Raw genomic sequence first — 21,388 nt, forward strand, 5'->3', positions numbered from 1 at the left:
AAATAAAACAAATAGACTACTGCTCATCCCATCTCCGTTTACTTCTACGCTCCAAGCTAGGGATTGTGATTTCCCCTGCTCCTGTATGCACCCTCTTGCTAGCTCTCATCGAGCTAGCACAAGTGTAAGTAACAGTGTAGCTGTGGTTGCACTGGTAGCACCAGTAAAGGCACAGCTGAGCTCTGCCCACTACAAACCTGCCCGAAACTGATGGGTATGTACTCAGCAGGGCTCAGCTATGCCTCTGCTGCTGCTGCTCCTCCCTGTATGTCACTGATCTGTATACTCAGGCTAGTATTTGGACGTGGGCAGGGGAATCCCATCTCTAGCTCCTAGTGTAGCGATAGCCATAGATGGCTAGCAACTCCTGATGTTCCTAATGTAAATAAAAAGCTTCCCCCTCAAATTCCTTTCTTCCTGAACGCTTGAGAGGGGAAAAAAAGGGCCCTGCAGCATTTATAGTGTGGGGGTCCTGTTACAGAAAAATACTGAGACACAGTTGAGAGTAGAGCTTGTTGGAAAATCTTTTTTTTCCACCTGTGGAAAATTTTGACTTTTTAGTGGAAAATCCCAAACTGAAAATTTTGATTCAGAAATGCCACTGCTATGCCTCAGGAGAATTGTTGTTTGGGTATCCCATGTTCTCATTCTCCTCTAGGGGCTGGGCTCCCTGCCTGGGCTATGTCTCTCCGGATGAACCACAGTCTCCCCTCTGGCTTGACCCCTGGCCACAGTGCATTATGGGAGATGCTGTCCTTCTGAGGAACCTGGCCCGTACAGGAGAATGCGCTCATGAGGCGCCCAAACTACAGCAACGGTGACAGCAATCCAAATCAAAACATTTTGTGGGGGGAGCAGGTATGGGTGTTCAGTTTTTGATAAAAGGTCAAAACTTTCCACAGAAAGTGGCCACTTTTGGAAACCTAATTTTCCATTCAGAAAGATAGAAAAATGGCAGCTGGCTCTTGTTGAAAGATTTGGGCTTTGATTCTGCTGGAGAAATCATTTCCAAAGTACTTGGAGAGGTGCTCTGAGGGCTTGATGATGCAAGGTGCTGAGCACTTTGCTCCAATCCAGCCAAGCCTGTGAAAAGCACATAACTGAGCACAAGTAGCCCTACTGAAATCTGAGCAGTTTGCTCCACACCTTTCAAGATCAAGTCTCTAATTAGAATGAATGAAATGAAATGAAACCACCAGCGATAGGCAGAGTGAAATCATACTTTATGATCATCTTAAAATGAGACCACTGCTAAGATTGTTATCCCAATGTTAATTACAGAATTAGAACATAAGACATTTTAGGAACAGAAAGATACCAAAAGGTCATTTTGCTTTTCTGAGTTAATGTTAATCCTGTTTTCTTGCTTTTTTCACGATACTCCTACATATTTCCATTATTTCTTCAAAGGGAAACCCAGATTTCCCTTGATACATTTTCTGTAAACTGCCTTCCCCAGAAACCCTTCTTTTGAAGTACTTTTCCCTGAGTTCCCCATCTGCTTCTTGTTTTAAATAATGACAGTATTCAGTGTCGTGATCAAATTTCAGTGATTTTCAAAGATTATTATGGAAGAAAAGTTAAATCTAAAATCCACTATGCCGGTAACTTTTCATGAGGTTTCCTAGGTAGCTCCATACATTCTACTCTTGCAGCTGATTTTCTCCGTGACTGAATGTCCATATGTTACATAATATCTTTGTAGACAAAGAGTCTAATATTGAACCCAGAGGACCTGAGTTTGGTATGCAAGGTTTCCACTTTCTTTTAAAATTATATTTCTCGGAAATATGGACAACGGCATGAATTCCTGATTATATTGATAGAAATTAGAGATGTGAAGGATTTCTAGATCATCTTGTCTAGTTCCTTGCTAATATAGGAATCTTCCATACAGCAGTCCCTGGGCAGATGGTTCTCTCAAATGCCTTGTCATGTCCTGGTTTGAGATCCTACTGATGGGACACTTCTCTTGTGACGCTATTCCAGTCTGATAGACTTCTTTCTAAGGATTTTCCCCTCCCCAATAGCCAGTTTACATTTTCCTTTGCTAAGTTTCATTCCATTATTCCTAGTTATCCCCTTCCATTTCCTCAGATGAATTTAGGCAATTTTGCCCTTGCATTGGTGCTCAAATAGAAATTGCCAGACTGGATGAGACCTGAGGTCCACCTGGTCCAATACCCTGCTTCTGACGGTGGCCAGCACCAGATGCTTCGGAAGGTGTAGGAACTATGCAATAGGCAGATGTGGGGTAATCTGACCTCCACATAGTCTCATCCCTGGTTTCTAATAGTTAGAGATTGTCTTAATCACTGAAGCATGAGATTTAATAGTCATTCCCCCAAAATGTTTATTAACATTAATGATGATAACTCTGAATATTCTTCTTCTTATCCATATAAACGCCCAATCCCTTTTTGAACCTTGCTCAGGTCCTGGCTTCAGTGATTTCCTGTGGCAGTGAGATCTCCATTGATAACATGGAGGTGCTCAGATACTACAGTGATAAGTGTCGTATAAGTACCTAGACAAATAAATACCTAGACTGGTGATGGAAGGAAAAAATTTCTTTATTCATGTTCTTTTAGTTTGTTTCTTCAAGTGCAGTGTAATAGAGGAATCTTCCATTTGGTGTGATGTTATTCCTGTTTTATTATTTACTGTCAAGTAATCTTTAAAGAATTTCACTGAAACTACAGTAAAATACCTTTTAAAATAATATAACTAACTGTAACATTTTAATAGCTGCAATGTTTAATAGTCACAGACTGTCAGTTCATAATAGCTTATGTAATACAGTATGAAATTACGAGCCTTATTACTAGGGAAAGTCCAAGATAAATTAGCATGATCATTTTTCTAGCTCTTGGTGAATGTCATGCATGCATAATGCTGTTTAAATGTTGTAATAAAATCATAATGTTAGAATTAAGGCACATTTCTTATTCACTCTGCCAAGGAGTTATAAATAGACTTGGAAGTGCAGGTTAGATTAAAAGGTTTTCAATTACTTTGCTGTTCTGTTTTTTTCCCCCTCAGTCTTAAAAAGAGAGACAAAAAGAAAAATATAATTCCTTACACATTTTACTGTATTTTTAAAAAGAGAGCAAGGAAATGACTGAAAAAAAAATCAAAACAGGTTTTATTGAGTTGTGGAGGGGAATGCTATTTGCTTGATAACTTCATTTTTCCCTTTAACAATTTTAGGTGAAAGAGAGAATAGTGATCCTGTACTCCTACTGTTTGAACCATTTCTTTTAGAAAACATTATTTTCTAAATGCAAAAATATCTACAATATTAAATAAATAGTATTCTGTGTTTTTATAATTCAAAAGTCTACTGTCTTATTAGTGCTGTGCTCTTGTGCTAGAGCTAGATAATTATAAAAATAAATATTTCATAGAACATAGCCAGATCATGACTCCAAGATAAGTGAAGAGAAGGGTAAAGATTATGGTGAATTGTGTTTTTGTGCCCTCTACTGGATGGAATTAGAACTGTTCAGCTATATATGGAGAGCCAATACTGCTAAGGCAAAATTTCCTTTTAGTTAAAATAGTAGAGGCTTAGGGTGACATCTGGACACCATTGAAGTCAATGGGCACCTTGGTGTTTTGAGACAGGAGGATCTAAGGTGTACTCCTAGGGCCAATGAAGTTTGGAATGGTCACAGTGTGCAGCGTAGTAGCAACCATGAAATTCTGGTCACCCACCAATTTGCTGCAGTATTATCTTGATTTTACACATGGCACAGAGATTGAGATTGAGTTCGGTGTCTCAGTTCAAGTCAGAAGTACCCCATTCTGAGCCCCATGCTCTGATTACTAGAAATAAAGAATATGCATTGAGAAAGTAGAATTTTTCCTAAATATAATTTTTGTCATTTTTATGAGGTGTTGAATGTGTTGTAGCCAGTCTGAATGATTTTTAAACAAGTAGATAGAACTAAGATGCAATGAGCAGTCGTCTGTAACTATATAACCACTGTAATACTGTATTGCTTCCTAAAGTTGACAGGTGATATGGTGATAGGGTTTCATTGTGGTCATTTTGACTTTGTTAATATTGAGTCATTTTGGTTGTGGTTTGTAATATTAAAGGGAAGCAAAAGCATGCCATATATTTAACCTATCCCAAGCCTCTTCCCAGCTCCCCTCCCCACTCCTCTTTTTCACTGATGCTCAGTTGACTTTTTTTATATTCTCTCTTCCTCTTTTTCCCCCTCTCTCTTCTCCCCGCACACAGAGGCTGTGTTCAAATCACAGGCTAAACTGAAATGGAAGAATTATTACAATGTCCATTTCACAAAGTTATCTCAAAAGACACAGCTTGCTCCCTCAAAGCTATTTTTCATCTTGGCTTCACTAAAGGGAAACCTTACTAATTGTCATGTTTGCATCTGTTTGTAGGAATTTTGCTGGCCCTACTTATTTGGAGTGATTGCTGTTCCTTCACTGATTCAAGTTGGGATTTTGCCCTTTCTCCCTGAAAGTCCTCACTTCCTCCTCCTCGAAAAGAATGACACAAGTGGAGCAGAAAAAGGTACAGGGTAATAATCATTTGCCACATAGTATAAATGTTGATATTAAAGGGATGCTCGCTGGCGAGTAATTTTGAACATCATGCTTTCCGTAGCCTACAAACTAAATATGATCTTATTAGTTTTTTCCCTTCACCATTTTTTGTGTAAGTGAAGTAGCTGCCGACTTGATTGATAACTGAAGACCTCTAATTTTCCACAGAACAGGTACAGCATGGACAATGGTGATGGAAGTTTTCCCACATTGCCGTGTCATTCTGTCTCACCCTTTACCTGGCAGGATTTATATCCAATAAACACTTAAATTTAGCAGAGTTACTAGATGTCAACTTTCAGAGTAACAGCCGTGTTAGTCTGTATTCGCAAAAAGAAAAGGAGTACTTGTGGCACCTTAGACTAACAAATTTATCTGAGCATAAGTTTTCGTGAGCTACAGCTCACTTCATCGAATGCATCCGATGAAGTGAGCTGTAGCTCACAAAAGCTTATGCTCAGATAAATTTGTTATTCTCTAAGGTGCCACAAGTACTCCTTTTCTAGATGCAAGTATGTAGAACATCTGTCCTAGCCTAAGGTAGAAGCACTTGACAAAGAGAAGGGGTTCACAGACTCTGTGGAATCTTGCAGGTACTGAAGGAAGTGTACATTATGTCTAGTTAGTGATTAGTTCTTAGCTCAGATTTGAAAAGAGATTGGAGATTCAGTGACATGGAAAATGCTTTTCCAACAGGAAAGAGCTGCAGAAGGCCTGCCTGCTAACAGTAGTCAGCTTGAGTGACAGGGATAGGAAGGAGGTGGGTGATAAATGAGCCAAGAGGATGAAGGAAAAGGACCAAGATTGTCAAGCCCGAGTGCCTAAAGTTGTGCTCCTAAGTCCTCATTTAAACTCTTAAATAATTGAACTGAATCAGTGTCACAGTGTCCATTGATTTCTGTCAAAGTTGCGAGGTACTCACCACTTCTTGAAAATCAAGTCACTTGGCAGATGTCTAAATATGGACATAGGTGCCTCACTTTAGATTCCTGCTTTTGAAAGTCTTGGCCAGGGTCTTTGAAGTAGGCTGGAGTAGGTCTATGGAGAATTTTAAAGCAAGAGAGAAGTTTTGAATGAGGTCTGCAAAAGAATCCTATGAGCTATTTGTGGGGGTGTTGTGGTAACTTTCCTAATTATATTAAAAAGGGTTGGATTTTAAAGTGACTCACGTACTAGTGTTATTTTTTTCCAGCAGTACTTGTTCATTTAAAAATACCACAGATGACTATGAAAATTGTACCAAACAAAGCCGTTCTTTGTGTGCTTTTGCATCATAAATTAATACATTACTTAAAGAGTTAATTATCTCACAGTACATTTTTTAACCTATTTCCATGGTAAAGGCAGAATTTTGAGACATGACATAATTTTGATATGTCTGAGGGAAGAATCCAGCTCAGGACTGTGGTTTTGTGGCTGTCAGATATTTGATCATTTGTGAAATGTCTTCAAGTGCATTTTTGCATTCCTTTTGGCTGGGTCAAACTCTCAGAACAAATCAGCATTTAGAATTAATAAACCACACCACTAGATGGAGAACAACATACTGTACAGGTTATAGTAATTCAGTTACAATAAACTTAGGAACTTTACTTTGTTTCTGGCATGAATACTATTGAATATTCTGTTCCATTCTGCATAAATTATCTTATATCATCCGTGTCACTTTACAGAGTAGCAGCCGTGTTAGTCTGTATTCGCAAAAAGAAAAGGAGGACTTGTGGCACCTTAGAGACTAACCAATTTATTTGAGCATGAGCTTTCATGAGCTACAGCTCACTTCATCGGATGCCACTTTAGTATCTGAGTACCTTCCAGTCGTACATTGTGACATGACTAACATCTGTTATGTGGGTTCATTCTCTCTCTCTCTCTCTCTCTCTCTCTCTCTCTCTCTCTCTCTCTCATCCTCTCTCCAGGGGGAGATAGGTGCATGCAGTGGAGTGTTTTGTTTTAGAGGGTTTTGTTGTGGTTGTGGTACATGTGCTTTGTAAATACTTAGAATACTTCTAGGTTTTATTATAGGTGTTCTGTTTTAATCCACACTTCTCTGATCTGGGCAAAAGTCTCTCTCTCTCCATTTCCTTCCATGCAATTTTATAAGCAGTAAACACACACAATAAATAAATATTATTAATAAAAACAAAAAAAGTGGAAACCAAATAGGACAACTCCCATGTTTCCGCACATGTCCCTGGCTTGGTTTCTGGTGAGCACAACCACCTGAAGCTAAAATTCATCCCTGTGTAGTGGGTGAGCACAAAAGCTATGTGTCATTTTAGCCTTATTTTGAGGAGTTAAGTGGTGCATGGGTCTGTGCTAACACTCCATCCTGAGAGATACCCAGATGCTGACTTTAAACAGGTTCAACTGCACCTGATCAAATCCCATCTGTTAGTTACATCCTTGAGCTGCCTCTGATGGGAATTAACCCCTGAACCGATAGGCCATACCCTGGTTCAGCAGGGCCTGCTCTCAGGAATACTACTTGGATAGAGTACAGCAGGGCTTTTGAGGCTTATTCCAGACTGTGCATAGAAGACCTGTATACTCTATTGTGTTGCCACTGATGTCAGTGGGACTGGGGTTCCTCATGTAGAATGAGGATTGAATTTGTCCCATCCATTTATCAAAGAAGAACTGGAGGGACCTGAAGACTTCGGAGACGCAAATACGGAATAAAACCTGTCAGAGAGTTCACAAAATAGGCTCTTTAAAAAGCCAATGCTGAATCTGGGCTTTAAAATAACTCACCTGCCTTGTATCTGGTGCCAGTGACCATTGCTTATAGCATATCAATAGCTTGTGTCATGGTTTTAGTGTATGTATATTCTGAGAATGACTTGATTGCTAATCCAGAGGCCTAGGAATAGCCACCTAGGAAGTGGCTAGCAAACTGGAGGAGGATTTCAGAGTTGCAGGAAAATCTATCATGAAAGCAACATTACCAACACCTAATTGCCAATGCTTTAGTAGTTGAAATGAGTTTTAGCAACCAACTTACTGGAAATTACTTTTGTGAGTAAGAAAAGTGATGATAATGGGCAGTCTTAAAAACTGCTCTTTTAAATTTAGAAGCTTTTTTGAAATGTGAGTCTTAGACCATTAAAGTTTCCAAACAACTTCTTAAGAGAAAAAGGACACAACATTAACATTTTGGGCCTGACTCACTTTTAAATCAAACAGCAATAACAAGCTACATTCTAGTTGAGAGAAGGCCAAACTTATTTGGAATCTTTTTGGAATCTGTGGCTTGTAAGGACAGAAGAAATTAATACTGTTCTTTTAGAATGGGATTTCCCAATGAGCCTACGAGATTTAGGCACCAAAATATTGAAATGCAGTGGGATTTTGGATAACTCCCTCAGTTCCCCTACAGCAGGAGTGGGCAAACTCTTTGGTCCGAGGGACACATCGGGGTTGTGAAACGGTGTGGAGGGCTGAGTAGGGAAGGCTGTGTCTCCCCAAACAGCCTGGCCCCCACCCCCTATCCACCCCCTCCCACTTCCCGCCCCCTGCCCTACAGTCTTGATTCACACTTCAGGGTTCTTCTGCTAGATATCCTGACATATGGTAGCTCGGACAAACAATTGCAGGTGCAAAACAGGCAAGCAGAATTTTAGGGGTCACTTGGAAAGTGTGATCCATACATTTTGTGTATAAACCAGTATGAAGCACATGTTTAATTAAAGCATATCACCTGCTACTGTACAATAAGTACTATTAGGTACTAGTAAGTCACTTACCCATATCCACATGTCTTGGTGGGACTGCTGCAGGAACTTGAATATGGAAAGAGGAGTGCCCTTGAAGACCTGTTCAGAATAGGGTAGTATGGAAGGAGGCAAAAGAGATGGCTTGTGAGCGAAGCAGATGAGTGGGCAGATGAATTCAGCACCGTCGGTGGAGTGGGATTTGGAATTAGTGACAAAAAGAGACAAGGACAAATAAATAGAAAGGGTTAGGGCTATACAAAGGGAAAGTCAGGAAGCTTGAACTGGATACAGTGGAAGAGCTGCAGCCAATGGAGGGAATCAAGGAGAACAAGCATGACCTGATCAGATCAACAACCAAGGAAGATGATCTTTGTGTCAGCTTTTTCTGTGGACTAGAGAGGACAACGTGGGTGTTGGGAAGTATGTCTACGCTGCATTGTAAATCCAGGATCAGATTCTGGACTGAGCCAAACCCACTACCATCCATACGCAAATCTTTCTGACTCAGGTCAGCACCAGATCCTAGGACCCACCCATTGACACTCAGGTCCTGTCATTTTGCAGTATGGATACAACTCAAGCCACAGACCCAGGTCAGAAGGTCTGTGTAATGCAATATGGATATGTTAGGATGTTTGTGAGACCCAGGTCCAGAATTATAAAGCCAGGTTTACTATCCAGTACTGTGAATACTCAAGTGTGGGCTTGAAATATTGAGTCCACAAGCATGAGTCTCACATATCGGGGTTTACAAATTTATGGCTGCCATTAAATATATATTTACTTGAAAGTATGTGTAACCCTTCTACCAGTCAGAGTTAGAAGCAGTAAGTACTCCAGATGTAACTGCCAGTCAGCAAAATGGGTGCAGCCACCCCCAGTGAGGAAGTAGTTGCTGGCGTCCCACTTGCTGGTCAGTTTGAAGGCTTTACCCTGGTCCGGTTTACGCTTCAGGGTTTCCATGTACAGTGAGTGGATAGCTGCCTTCAGGGTCCTCTCCAGCATGCCTCTGGCACTCGGGGTGACGATGGTGTTGTCATCGGACCTGATCTGCGGCATCCAGACTCCCAGCTCCTGGCGCTCCTTGCACCACTCCCAGCGGCAGCCGATGCGCTTCCCCAGGCGATGCATGGCATTGCAAGCGCGGGACCACAGTGAAGCAATGTTGCTCCCATCCCATCCGAATTCGCTATCCAGGGAACCGCTCAGGAAGCTGGCGATGTCTTGGTTGGAGGGGGCTCTGCTGATCCGCTTCTTTGTCACGTCATGGAAGGCGTTCACCACGATGTTCCGTACCATGGCGTCGGGACACATCAGCAGGCGGAAGGCGTGGGTGATCACCGCAGCGTCACACAAGTCACCCATGCGGGGACATTGGCACTGCCATGCCTGTGGGCGACGTAGACCAGCTTGTTGCTGGCTCTCTGGGGAAGAAACAGCCACTTCTTCACCAGCTGCTGGACGATCTTGTCTGCCTTCACCACGGTGGATCCCCTTAGGACGAACGAGATGTGGGGGATCAGGAAGGTGTTCAGGACGTTTATCTTCTGCCATGGTGCCAGCAGGGAGACGTCTATCTTGGTGGCATCCTGCAAGATCTCCTGGATGGTGTCCTCGGGTGTCTGCCAAACACGGAAACCCGTCGGCATGCTGGTATGCCTGCCCCTCTGCCAGGGGGATGACACGCTCACCCTGGGTCTGGAACCCCGTCATCTGCACCGAGTCCCTTTTGCTGCCGTCGATGTGGAGAGTTGCGCACTTCTTTGCATTGAAGCGGAGCCCCATCCAGTTGGCAGCTCAACTGGTGGCGTCTAGCATACATTGGAGGCTCTCTGGGTCGTCCTCGGTCAGGACCAGGTCGTCCGCGTAAGCCAGGACGCTCACCCTCTCACCATGGAGGTTGAAGCCATCTGTGCCATTGGAGATCGCTCTCAGCAACTGCTCCATGTCGAGGTTAAAGATGATGGGGCTGAGGGGACAGCCCTGCTTAACTCCGCTCCGGATCGGGATCTCAGCGGTCTCCCCTTCGACCGAGCAAATGGTGGTGCTGCATCCCTCGTACGCTTCTCCAGTCAAACGAAGGAAGTTCTCTGGCATCCCAAACTCCTGGAGCGTGGCAAAGATGTGGTGGTGGGGCATGGACCCAAAATTAGCCAGATCAAGCCACACTACCGCCCACTGCCTCCGCGCCCTTCTGGCCGTTTCAGTGGTGGTTTGGAGGACGAAGTTGTGTTCATAGCAGCCCTCGCAGGACATGAAGCCTTTCTGGATGGAGCTGATGGCTCCTCCGCTCGCTGACCACTCTGTGATCCTCGATGCCAGGCAATTGGCATATAGCTTGTACATCGTGGAGCAGCGGGAGATGGGTCTTCAGTTGCTGGGGTCGTCCTGCTTGCCTTTCTTGTACACCAGTACCATCATGGCCTTCTTCCAGGAGCTGGGAGTCTGGCAGAATCACTTGCACTGGTTGAAGAGCGTGGTGAGGTCCAGGCAGCTGGGATCTCGCTTTTTCAGGAGGCTGTAGGGATGCTGTCTTTCCCAGGAGCTGTGTTTTTTGTTTTTGAGAGTCTGGCCATCACTTCCTTGGGCGTATCGTCAATCTCCAGGACACCTGCTTTGTCAACATGGGGCAGGGAGTGGAGGCACTCTGTGCGCTGCACGTCGTCCTGGGCTATGCGGTTGAATACATCCTTGAAGTAGCTGTAGAGACGCTCAGATGGGATCGTGCAGTAGGATGAGGGCCCATCTAGGATCTCCCTCATGGCCTTGGAGCGGTTCGCCTAGTACAGCTTTTGGATCCTGGAATCCGCTGCTGGATCGTAGCGGCGGTAATTGGAGAAAGATGGAAAGATACTACAGTGATGGAAGCTCTGGAGATGCATGTAATAACAATACAAAAATGTTGAAGGGTTGGAACAGAGGGTGGTAGTGGGGAACAGAGTGCCGGGGTCAGAAAGAGGGAACGAGAGAAGCTTACTGTCTTGGTAATTGTCTTACCTCTTAGATTGTAAGCTCGTTTGGGCATTGACCATATTCTTGTACAGCACCTAACACAATAAGATCCTGATCTGTGACTGGGTCCCTTATGCCCTGCTGCAATACAAATAAATAATAATAATAATTGTGATGTGGTAGGGAGAAATTTGTCAGCTCTAGAAATTAATTGTTCAGCTAAAGAACACTCCAAAGAAAGCTTTCTAAGTATGCTGTCTCTAATTGGGAAAGAATAGCCCTGAGCAAATAATTAGTTTCAGTGCAGCTGTGATGATGTATCCTATAAATGGGTAAAGGAATTCAATGAGTGTTCTAACTTGCAAGAAAAAATATTAGCATGTGTTAAGTGTCAAAAAGTGTCAAATAACTTTACACATCGTGTCACATTAGCATCTACTGGTCATATATAAAACCGTTTCTCTAATATGTTCAGTCATACATTAAAACACCCACACTTATGAAAGAGGGGATACAGCAAGTACTTAAAACTGCTTCCATGCTGTAGCACTGCCAGACCTCCTTGGTAAGAGATACGATACATGTATTTTTTAATTTTCAAAGGGATGGATTTGAGTTGATGATGTTTGATATGGTGAAGGAAAAAACAAAAGTGGCTATTTTTGGACAAAGCCACCGAAACTATTTGGGTGGGAGACATTGTGAAGCCAAATTCACAGCTGGCACAAATGGTTGCAAATCCATTCACTTAAATGGAGTTGCTAACGCCTACATCTATGGTGAATTACTTATTTTATTTATTTATTTATTTGATTATTTATTATTTGTCTTATTCTAGCCCTAGTCATGGACCAGGACCCCATTGTGCTAGGTGCCGTACAAACAGAGCAAAAAGGAGTTTACAATCTAAGTATAAGACGAGATAAATGGATACAATCAGGGCAATAAAAGGTAACAATGAGACAATATTGATTAGATGATGGGCCGTGGTCTCTGCATCAGCAAACTAACTGTTCTTCTTTGAGTACTTGCTCATGTGTCCATTTCACATTGTGTGTGTGCTCCCCACATGCAGCGGTGCTGGAAGTTTTTCCCTCAGCAGTATCTAGAGAGGAGCAGCTCTGGAGCCCTGTGGAGGGGTGCCCACATAGTGCAGTGTAAGGGGCGCTGCCGGCTCCCCCCACTCTCAGTTCCTTCTTGCCGCCGGTGACGGTGTATGGAATATTTGCCGCTCTTACTAGCGTTGCTTAGGCTTCATTCATGTGAGTTAGAGTTCTTGTAAAGTTAGTGTACATAGTTAGTAATCAAATTAGTTAGTCCTTAGCAGTAGATAGAGGTTTGTTAGTCCCATCAGGGACTTAGCCGGGAGGATGGGGCATGCCCCGGTCCCCAGGCTTTAAGCCCTGTGATTGCTGCAAACGGCCCAGGCCCGTGAATGATCTGCATAGTAGCTGTCTCAGGTGCCCCAGTGAAGGGCACATAAGTGGTAAGTGTCAAATCTGCAAGTCCTTTAAACCTAGGATCAAGAAAGAACATGAGATCAGGCTCAAAGCGCTCCTGATGGAGTCAGTGCTTACTCCGGCCCCAGAGCAAAGGTCTGACTCGGCACCCAGCACTGCGGCATCTGTGCGTAGTGCCCCACCAGCGCCATCAAAGAGCCAGCACTGATCCCCGGCCAAGAAGGTGGGTAGGGGATGGTCTCCTGCTCCCCACCAGGGGAAGGACAAGGCTGGGGGCGAGCTAAGACCTGCGCCGTGCAGCTCATCTCCCCCATCGGGAAACTGGGCCTCGGCTCACATCGAGCGATGCAGCCCACCCCGTTCTTTGCCTGGAAGCCCAGACACAGAGGTGGGCCTTCCTCAGCTTCAGGCTGCGCAGGAGATCTGGACCCTCCCAGTGCTGCCCACACTGGCCCCGGCAATGCCCAGACCTCCTTGGGACCTTTCAGTCTGCCTTCTCCCCAACGGTACCGCTCCCCATTGCGGGGGACATCCCGCCACCATTCACCCACTCGAAGCCGTCATGCCTTGGAGTTAGGGAGGCAAACGCATTGGAGCCCTCTACTGTCACCGGACCGTGGGCATCAGCAGCGGGATTCGAGGTGGACTTCACTGGTTACCTTGGCGCAGACCCACAGAGGCACACGCTCCCTGGTAGGAACATCGGAACCGGCCCTTAACGTCACTGGAACGCCGTTACGGATCCTGGGAATAATCGGAGGACCGCAGCCATGGGTCCTGCCAATGATCCCCAAGACAGATATTACCATATTCGGGGAGATCTGCCCAGCCCGCGATACTTCTAGATTCCGCTCCTCATCCTGTTACCGGTCTCGAAGTGCGAGGCGTGGACCGCTAGTTTCCTCTTGTGGATCTTCCAGATGCCACCGGTCACCAAGGTCCCCACAGAGATGCACGTCCCGCTCGGACCAGTCCTCCTCTAGATGTGACCATGATTATCGCCAGGCACTGGGTCGCTGCTCCAGTGGATCTGGATCACTAGGCAGCAATCGCTCTGGATATGGCTACAGTACAGAGCCAGGCTCCACATCAGCAGGGCAGCCACCCAGACCATCGGTGTCACCTGCATTGTTGGTACTGAAACCTGCCCTGAGACTCTAGGCCCAGTGGCCCAGCCCGTGGTACCCCTAGAACCCTTGGGGTTCACCCTGCAAGTCCGTGTGGACAAAGGGGAACAGCCTGCTGGACCACCAGTGGATGTCGTGGAACCTGCGGTACTGGCCACCACCTCCTCGTCACCGGACGAGGCCATCACGAAGCCCCCTCGTCCTGTTCCACCAGATGATGCTAAGGCGCACCAGGAGCTGTTAAAGAGGGTCGCATCCAACCTTGGCCTGCACGTGGAGGAGTTGGAGGAGCAAATGGACTCCCTGTTTGATGTCATCTTCTCCATAGCCCCTGCTAGGGTGGCTCTTCCCCTTCACGAAGGGGTATTGAAGATATCCAGCGCCTTGTGGTAAACTCTCTCCTAAGGAAGCTAAAGTTTCACATGATCTGCCTGGCCTCCATTATCCCCTCCCTGGATCTGGGACACCGGCTTGCCACCCTCGACCTGAAAGACACATACTTTCACAAAGCAATCTTCCCAGGACACAGACGCTTTCTCCGTTTTACAGTTGGCTCGGCCCACTACCACTTTGCGGTCCTTCCATCTGGCCTGGCTACAGCACCAAGGGTGTTCACCAAGTGTATGGTGGTTGTCACGGCCTACCTTAAGTGTCGGAGCATCCAGATTTACCTGTACCTCGATGACTGGCTGGTCAAAGGCAGCTCTAAGGCTCAGGTCCAATGCGATGTCACTATACTACAAGCCATGTGCTGCTCCTTGGGACTACTGATCAACCACAAAAAGTCCAGTTACTTCCATCCACGAGACTAATTTACTTGGCCAAGTGGATGAGGTTTTCCCGCTGGGCATCCGAGTGGGGCATTTCTCCCTCGCGTTCTTCAGTGCAGTCCATCTTGGACTGCTTACTGCAATTCAGGACCCAGGGCTCTTCCATTAAAGTGCACCTTGTGGCCATCTCCACATTCCACCAGCCGATCCAAGGTCAGATGGTCTTTTCTCATGATTGTCAGGTTCCTGAGGGGCCTCGAGGCTTTACCCGCAGGTACGGGCCCCTGTCCCGCAGCGGGACCTTAACCTGGTCCTCTCCAGGCCTGCCTTTTGAGCCACTGGTCTCCTGCTCCCTTTCCTACTTGTCCTGGAAAGTCACTTTCCTGGTGGTGGTGACGTTGGCGAGATGAGTCTCCTAGATTAAGGCCTTGACCTCAGAATAATCACCTTACACAGTGTTTTATAAACACAAGGTCCAGCTGCGTCCCCACCCAGCCTTCCTTCCTTTCACATGAGCCAGGACATATTTCTGCCTGTGTTCTGTTCCAAGCCACACAAGACTGCTGAGGAGAGGCATTTGCATGCGCTGGATGTGCAGAGGGCCTTGGCTTTTTACTTGAATCGTACCAAGCCTTTCCGTAAATTGACCCAGCTCTTTATTGCTACGGTGGATAGGATGAGGGGCCTTCTGATTTCTTTGCAGAGGATTTCCAGTTGGATCACCTCTTGCATAAAGACCTGTTACGAGCTAGCAAAGGTCCCTCCGCTGCTGATCGTCAAGGCCCATTTGACTAAAGCACAGGCATCTTTGGTGGCCTTCCTGGCACACATCCTGATCCAGGACATCTGTAGAGCTGTGAAGTAGTCCTCAGTCCACACGTTCATGTCTCATTACACCATCACTCAGCAGGCCAGAGATGATCCTGCATTTGGCAGAGCTGTATTACAATCTGCGGAGCCGTGAACTCCTACCCGCCTCCACGGGAACTGCTGGGAGTAACCGAATGTGGAATGGGCATGAGCAAGCACTCTTAAGAAGAAAAGACAGTGACCTTTTCCGTAACTAGTGTTCTTCACGACCATTCCACGACCCGCCTTCCTTCCGCACTGTCGGAGTTTCCGACAAGAAGGAACTAAGGGTTGGGGGAGCCAGTGGCGCCCCTTATAGTGTGCAATGCGGGCGCCACTCCCGAGGGCTAGATTAGGAGCTCTGTTTTAACCACGTTTAGCTTGAGGTGACAACTAAACATCCACAAGGAGATAACACCTTTCATCTTTACTTGTATTTCATTTTAGGCACTCTAAATTTATATTCACAGAAAATAGATACTGTAATGGCTGCTATTTAGTGTTGTGTGGAAAATTCATTATGAAACCCATATACCATACCACCCTGTTTTGCAAACCTTTCCTGCGTCTATTTTCAAGGAAATTAGGCTAGGGTTATGGTTCTGTGTGTGCACCATGGGAAACTGGAGACAAAACCAGGTAAAGGTCGAACCACAAATGATAAGAGAAAATTCAGTACAAGAACTATGACCCTGATCCTGCAAGGAGTTTCATGCAGGCACAGCTCCCGTGTGTGTGAGAGGAGTACACAATGAGTTGGCTGCCTTAGCTTTTAACTTCAGTTATATTTAATAAATCAAAATAGGAAGTCCCAGATTTATTCTTAAACTTTGCCACAGTTTGCTTATAAATGTACTAACAGCCCCCTATGCCCTCAGTAAATGTTTCATCTCTTGCTCCTATTTTAATAGGTATATAGTTACCAAGGCACATCCAAATTATCCTTTTTGGCTACTAGCTACCCTAATAAAGTCAGTGTTGTGTGCAAATACTAATTTTCACTTTGCCAAATATTTTGCTGCAAAGCCGAAATGGTAACAAGGTTCACGTAACTGGGAGAGGAAATAACTTTACATTCCATATTCAAAGGTCTGTGAAATTGGATAAACTTCTGTGGAACATGATGTACAATCAAAGCTCTTAGTGAGGAAAGAATGAGACATCTGGTATGTCTGCTACTGCATGGAAAAGAAAGCTAATGTTATCCAAAATGAATTTAATATTAATAATTTGCATCTATGTGGCACCTTTAGTCCAAGGTACACATACTGTTTTATAAACATTTAATGAGTTGTACCTAGCCATACCCTTGGGAAGCAGACCATTATACGGGTGTTTCCTTTTGAGGACCTGAGTATTGTAATCACCACTACTATCTCTATTTACCACTTCCCCCTCGTGTCTCCTTCGTGTATTTCTCTTTCAAGCCTCTTGGCACTTTCTCCCACACAGCTCCTGTGTTTGTAATATTGTTCCCAATATGCAACACAACAACACTTTCCTCCTTTAAGTTCCTTCTCAAAATTCACCTCTTTCTTTGATCTCTACAGCAATGATTCTTGCCCCTTCACAGTCTTCGAATGTTACAGCCAAGATTATCAAAAGCAATTAGCAATGTTTGAGTGCCTAGCATAAACTGGTCTGATGATTGGAGGCAGGGTGCTCAGCATCACTGCAAGCATATCTGTGCCACTCTAACCCTTGCCTCTACTAAAGTTCTGATGGTAGTCCATTGTGTGCAGATAGAAACCTTGGCTAGGACTGCCAACAGAACTGTACATTTGTGATGATGGGCTTTGTGGTATGTGCACCTGGAGACTAACAACTAGGTTAAGACACCAACTCGTTTCTTCACTGATCTGAGATGAATTTGAGCTAGTGGTTTAGAGTTGAAAGTTTCCATGTCCTATTACCAATCATTATGATTCTAGCATTTGAGTGTAAAGTATCTGGCACATAGTTGCCCGAGAGAAATAAAAGACCAGGGGGAAAGAAGTCTAAGAGATGCCAGAGGAATAAGTCCTGAGTCATTATGGCACAACAGGAAAGAAGTGAAAATAAAGCTTTCTTATAAAGATAAAAAGCCAGCCAGCCACAGATGGAAAAGTAAGTGTTCCAGGTTGGGTAAAAGTGAAACAAATCATTTCTTTTTGCCAGGACAAAAATTGCTATTGCATGCAATTCCAACAACTCAAATTAAAAAATTTAAGTTAATAAAATTAGACATAACTGACTGAAAAGCCCCATTACTGCACACTGGCCATCTCCCGGCCAGTGCAGGATTTATTTCCTTCAGTTTATTATCTTTGTACTTTGCTGAGTTTAAATGATACGAGTGTCTGAGCTTTCTACCACTTTTCCAGGCATATTCTTCCTTAGTCAAGCAGGCTTGAAAAATCCTAACAAATAATGTTATTAACGTATAAAATTATATTTCTGACATTATTGGAATTGGGGGGTTGGAGGAAATTTCAGGATAAGTGTTGAGTAACACAAAATCTTGTTAAATCTGCTGGAAAGGATACAGCATTGTACAAGTGTGCTCTATACTATGCATTAATGTAGGGAAATAGTGGTTTGTTGGCATTCATTGATTTACTGGTGTTTCACGTATTTGTGATGTTTTGCTGTTGACAGTTACATCTCTATTCTGAACTGCAGGGAGGGAAAGGAAAATGCTTTTTTTTCCTACCTTGTGCTCGATTAATCATTTTCTGTATTAACAATTTTTGACTTCCTCCTCTGGTTAGAAATATACCAAACCCCCTGTGCAGAGTGGACAGATTGCTTCCTTTTTACTTGACTGCACCTGTATTTTGACTGCATGCCCTACAGGGATGTTGAGAGTTCTGAGAACAGGAAAAATGAAGAAAATTGTTCACTGACCTGATTTACACCAATAAAAAAATAAAACAGATGCATTAAAAATATGTGAAGCTCTTTAATGTTGTACTTCTAATTACCTTCCTTATGTGGTGTTCTTCAATATTACCATCCTTAACAATAAAGAATATAATATGGAGATAGGTAGGTAGGTCGGTCATTAAATATACTAATACCTAGATTTACTTCTACTTTTACAGTTTATACCAAGTTCTACATACATTACAATAATTTAAACAAGAATTACTTACATCATTTAAAAAGTATAATTCAATGAATTATAATTTGTCCATGAGAAAAGGACACTTCCTTGGCCCCAACCACAAAACAATTAAGATTTGTTTATTAACCTACCTCTGCTCAAAAGACCTGCATAATTAGATGAATCTAAGCAGTGTGCCAGAAGGTTTAAAAAATAGCCTTGTCTGTGTTGCACCAAAGGGAAAACTGTGAGTTGTGGAAGAAAAAGCCCTTTAGGTATAATGCTCTGCTAGCAGCCCCCTTTCTTCCGAATGAAGTGGGATCCTGTACGGATGCCTCTCTTGGTCAGGGATGGTAGAATGGAGCATTGAGAGATGAGGTCTCTTGAGAATGCAGCTCTCAAAGTAGTTAGGTTGCTATAGGTTAAAGCTAATGACCCAAGATTTTCAAAAGTGACTACTGTTTTTGTTTGCCTCTGTTTTGGGTGCCCAGCTTGACTCACCATATTTTCAGGAGGTGATCAGCAACCAGCCCTGAAAATTAGACTCTTTAAAGGGTCTGTCTACACTTCAATTAAAGACCCACAGTTGGTCCATGTTAGCTGACTCAGGCTTCTGGGGCTCAGCCATGGGGCTGTGTAGATGTTCAGGCTCGAGCTGGATTCCAGGCTCTGGGATCCTGCGCTGGGAGAAGGTCCCAGAGCCCAGACTCCACCCTGAGCCAGAATGTCCACACCACAGCCTCACAGCTTATGACCCACAAGCCCACATCAGTTGACACAGGCCATCTGCTGGTGTTTAGTTGAATGTAGACAGGCCCTAAGAGGTCTCAAGTTGGGCATGAAAAAAATGGAGGTGTCCAAAATTGCTAGACAGTTCTGAAGATTTTGGCTAGGTCCTTTTTAATTCCACTGAGAACTGAACTGGTAGCTAACGCAGGTCCTGGAACATTGATATTATGGGGTTTTTGTTTGATTTGGGTGATGTTCTTAATAACATTAAAATTCCACAGTATGGCCTATTTCTTTGCTAGACAATGCTACAGTCCAGGAATTTTAGACCTTAAATGGAATGTGGGCGTTTCAATCGTCGTGACTCAGTGTATCTGTCTTTATTAGATATCCAAGTCCTTGGTACGGTCTAAAAGAGTGGCGTGCACATTATGCCTCTGTAGATAATACTTTGCAAAGCTGTGAATAATGTGAATAAGCCAAAAGTCCGCTTTTTTCTTTCTCAGGAAAATCAAAGCAACGCTATCATTTTCCTTCCTAATAAAATAATAATAACTGCTATTATTTCCTTAAAAGGAGGAATTTTAAGTGGCCTGCTGAGTAAATAATTGTTTTTGAGACTTGCTTCCTACAGTGTTCAGAACAGCCTGGTTACAGGAGCCTTTATAATGCAATTGATTCTCTGTAGCAGAAATAATTCCAAGGTGTCAAACATTTAAATATATGTTATGAAGCCAACCCCCAGGACATGTTCTTGGAGATTTTAATAAAAATATCAGCAATTTATAGCACACCCATAGGACGACTTCAAAATTAAGGGTTCTTTGAAAAGTGACTAATGCTTCTGGAAATGTTTTGTGCATGAATGCAGTAGAAAGCTCTTATTGTTCACAGTGAAAAGTTAATGCAGTAAATCCTCACACATTGTTATTGCATCAAGGTGGTTTAGGTTTTTTGTTTTTTGGCTGATGCATGTTAATGAGGTATAAACAGTGACATAAGGAAAGTGGTGTGAATTAGATTCCCAGTTTTCTATGTATGGGAACTGGGAAAATACTAACTGCTTTGGGTAATTCTTTCCAACCATTTAATACACCAAGGAGTTGAATCCTTGGCTGTAATCTGTCTACATAAAGAAGTTGTTTATTGTTTTAGGAAGGGTAAAATCTTTCAGCCCCAAATGTATGTTCTTTCTTGGCTTATAATAATTGCACCTTTCTGCTTTTTCTCATTACTTTTCAGTCTGTTTCATCTTCAGAAACAAAGTCTCTTGATCTCATTGCTACTTGCATTTGTTAGGTGGGATTTTCACCCATTTGCTTGGTCTAACACCGCTCTTTTTAAAGTCCATGGTAAAACTCCCATTAACCTTTATGGAACTGAGTTAGGCTAGTGCTTTGGAAAATCCCTCCTTTCTTCTGGATATTGTGGTGATAGGTGCTAGAGAGATACCATAGGTACATTGGATGCATAGATCTGTTACAATCAATGTTAAATAGTTCTGTGTGAATTCCAGACTTCCTCCTAAGTTTTTTCTCTTCTTTAATGTAAAGAATCTGTATTGTATTGTAACATAAACAGAGAGAAGGGGAGGAGGGAGAATGTATTGGCACACAAATACAGATGCTATGTAACTAAAAGCGTTTATATGCTGTACATAAAATGACCTCTTATTTATTTTAATTTAAATAAATGTTCATTTAATTCAGACATTAAGGCTCTTTCCTGTGAAATCAGGGGGCAATTGCCTCTAGTGCCTCCACTGATCAAAATTGCTGCGCTATCACAGAGCTGGAGAGGTGGGATTTTCAGGTCACTAAAGTTCCAAATCATTTGGGACTCGATGGGAGCGAGATGAGTCTCTTAAAAGGTTACCTTCTTGAGGCAAGGACCCTGTCATCTTATTTATCAGTCAAGCTCCATGTAAGTCTTTGTAGCTGTAGGTGAAATTAATTCTCCCTTCCTATATATCTTTGCCTCCACAACTGTTTCTTTTTAAATCACATCTTTAAATGTCCCACTTCTCCCTTTCCTATGCATTGTAATGTAGTTTTCCCCTCTGCTTTTGGTCTTCCGACTAAAACCTTGCCTATGCTACCAAAAATTGCCATTCTGATGATGA

General features: G+C 43.6%; 1 protein-coding gene across 4 annotated transcripts in view; it reads left to right on the plus strand.

The window, feature by feature from the left end:
• Positions 1-21,388, plus strand: part of SLC2A9 (solute carrier family 2 member 9) — a 207,451-nt gene that overhangs the window by 92,471 nt on the left and 93,592 nt on the right. For all 4 annotated transcript variants that reach the window (XM_073342503.1, XM_073342504.1, XM_073342506.1 and 1 more), the window contains one exon: positions 4,414-4,546. In XM_073342503.1, coding sequence (XP_073198604.1) covers positions 4,414-4,546 — 133 coding nt within the window. The remainder of the gene's footprint in view (positions 1-4,413; positions 4,547-21,388) is intronic.

The sequence above is a fragment of the Lepidochelys kempii genome, chromosome 4 (assembly GCF_965140265.1).
Source record: "Lepidochelys kempii isolate rLepKem1 chromosome 4, rLepKem1.hap2, whole genome shotgun sequence".
NCBI lineage: Eukaryota > Metazoa > Chordata > Testudines > Cheloniidae > Lepidochelys > Lepidochelys kempii.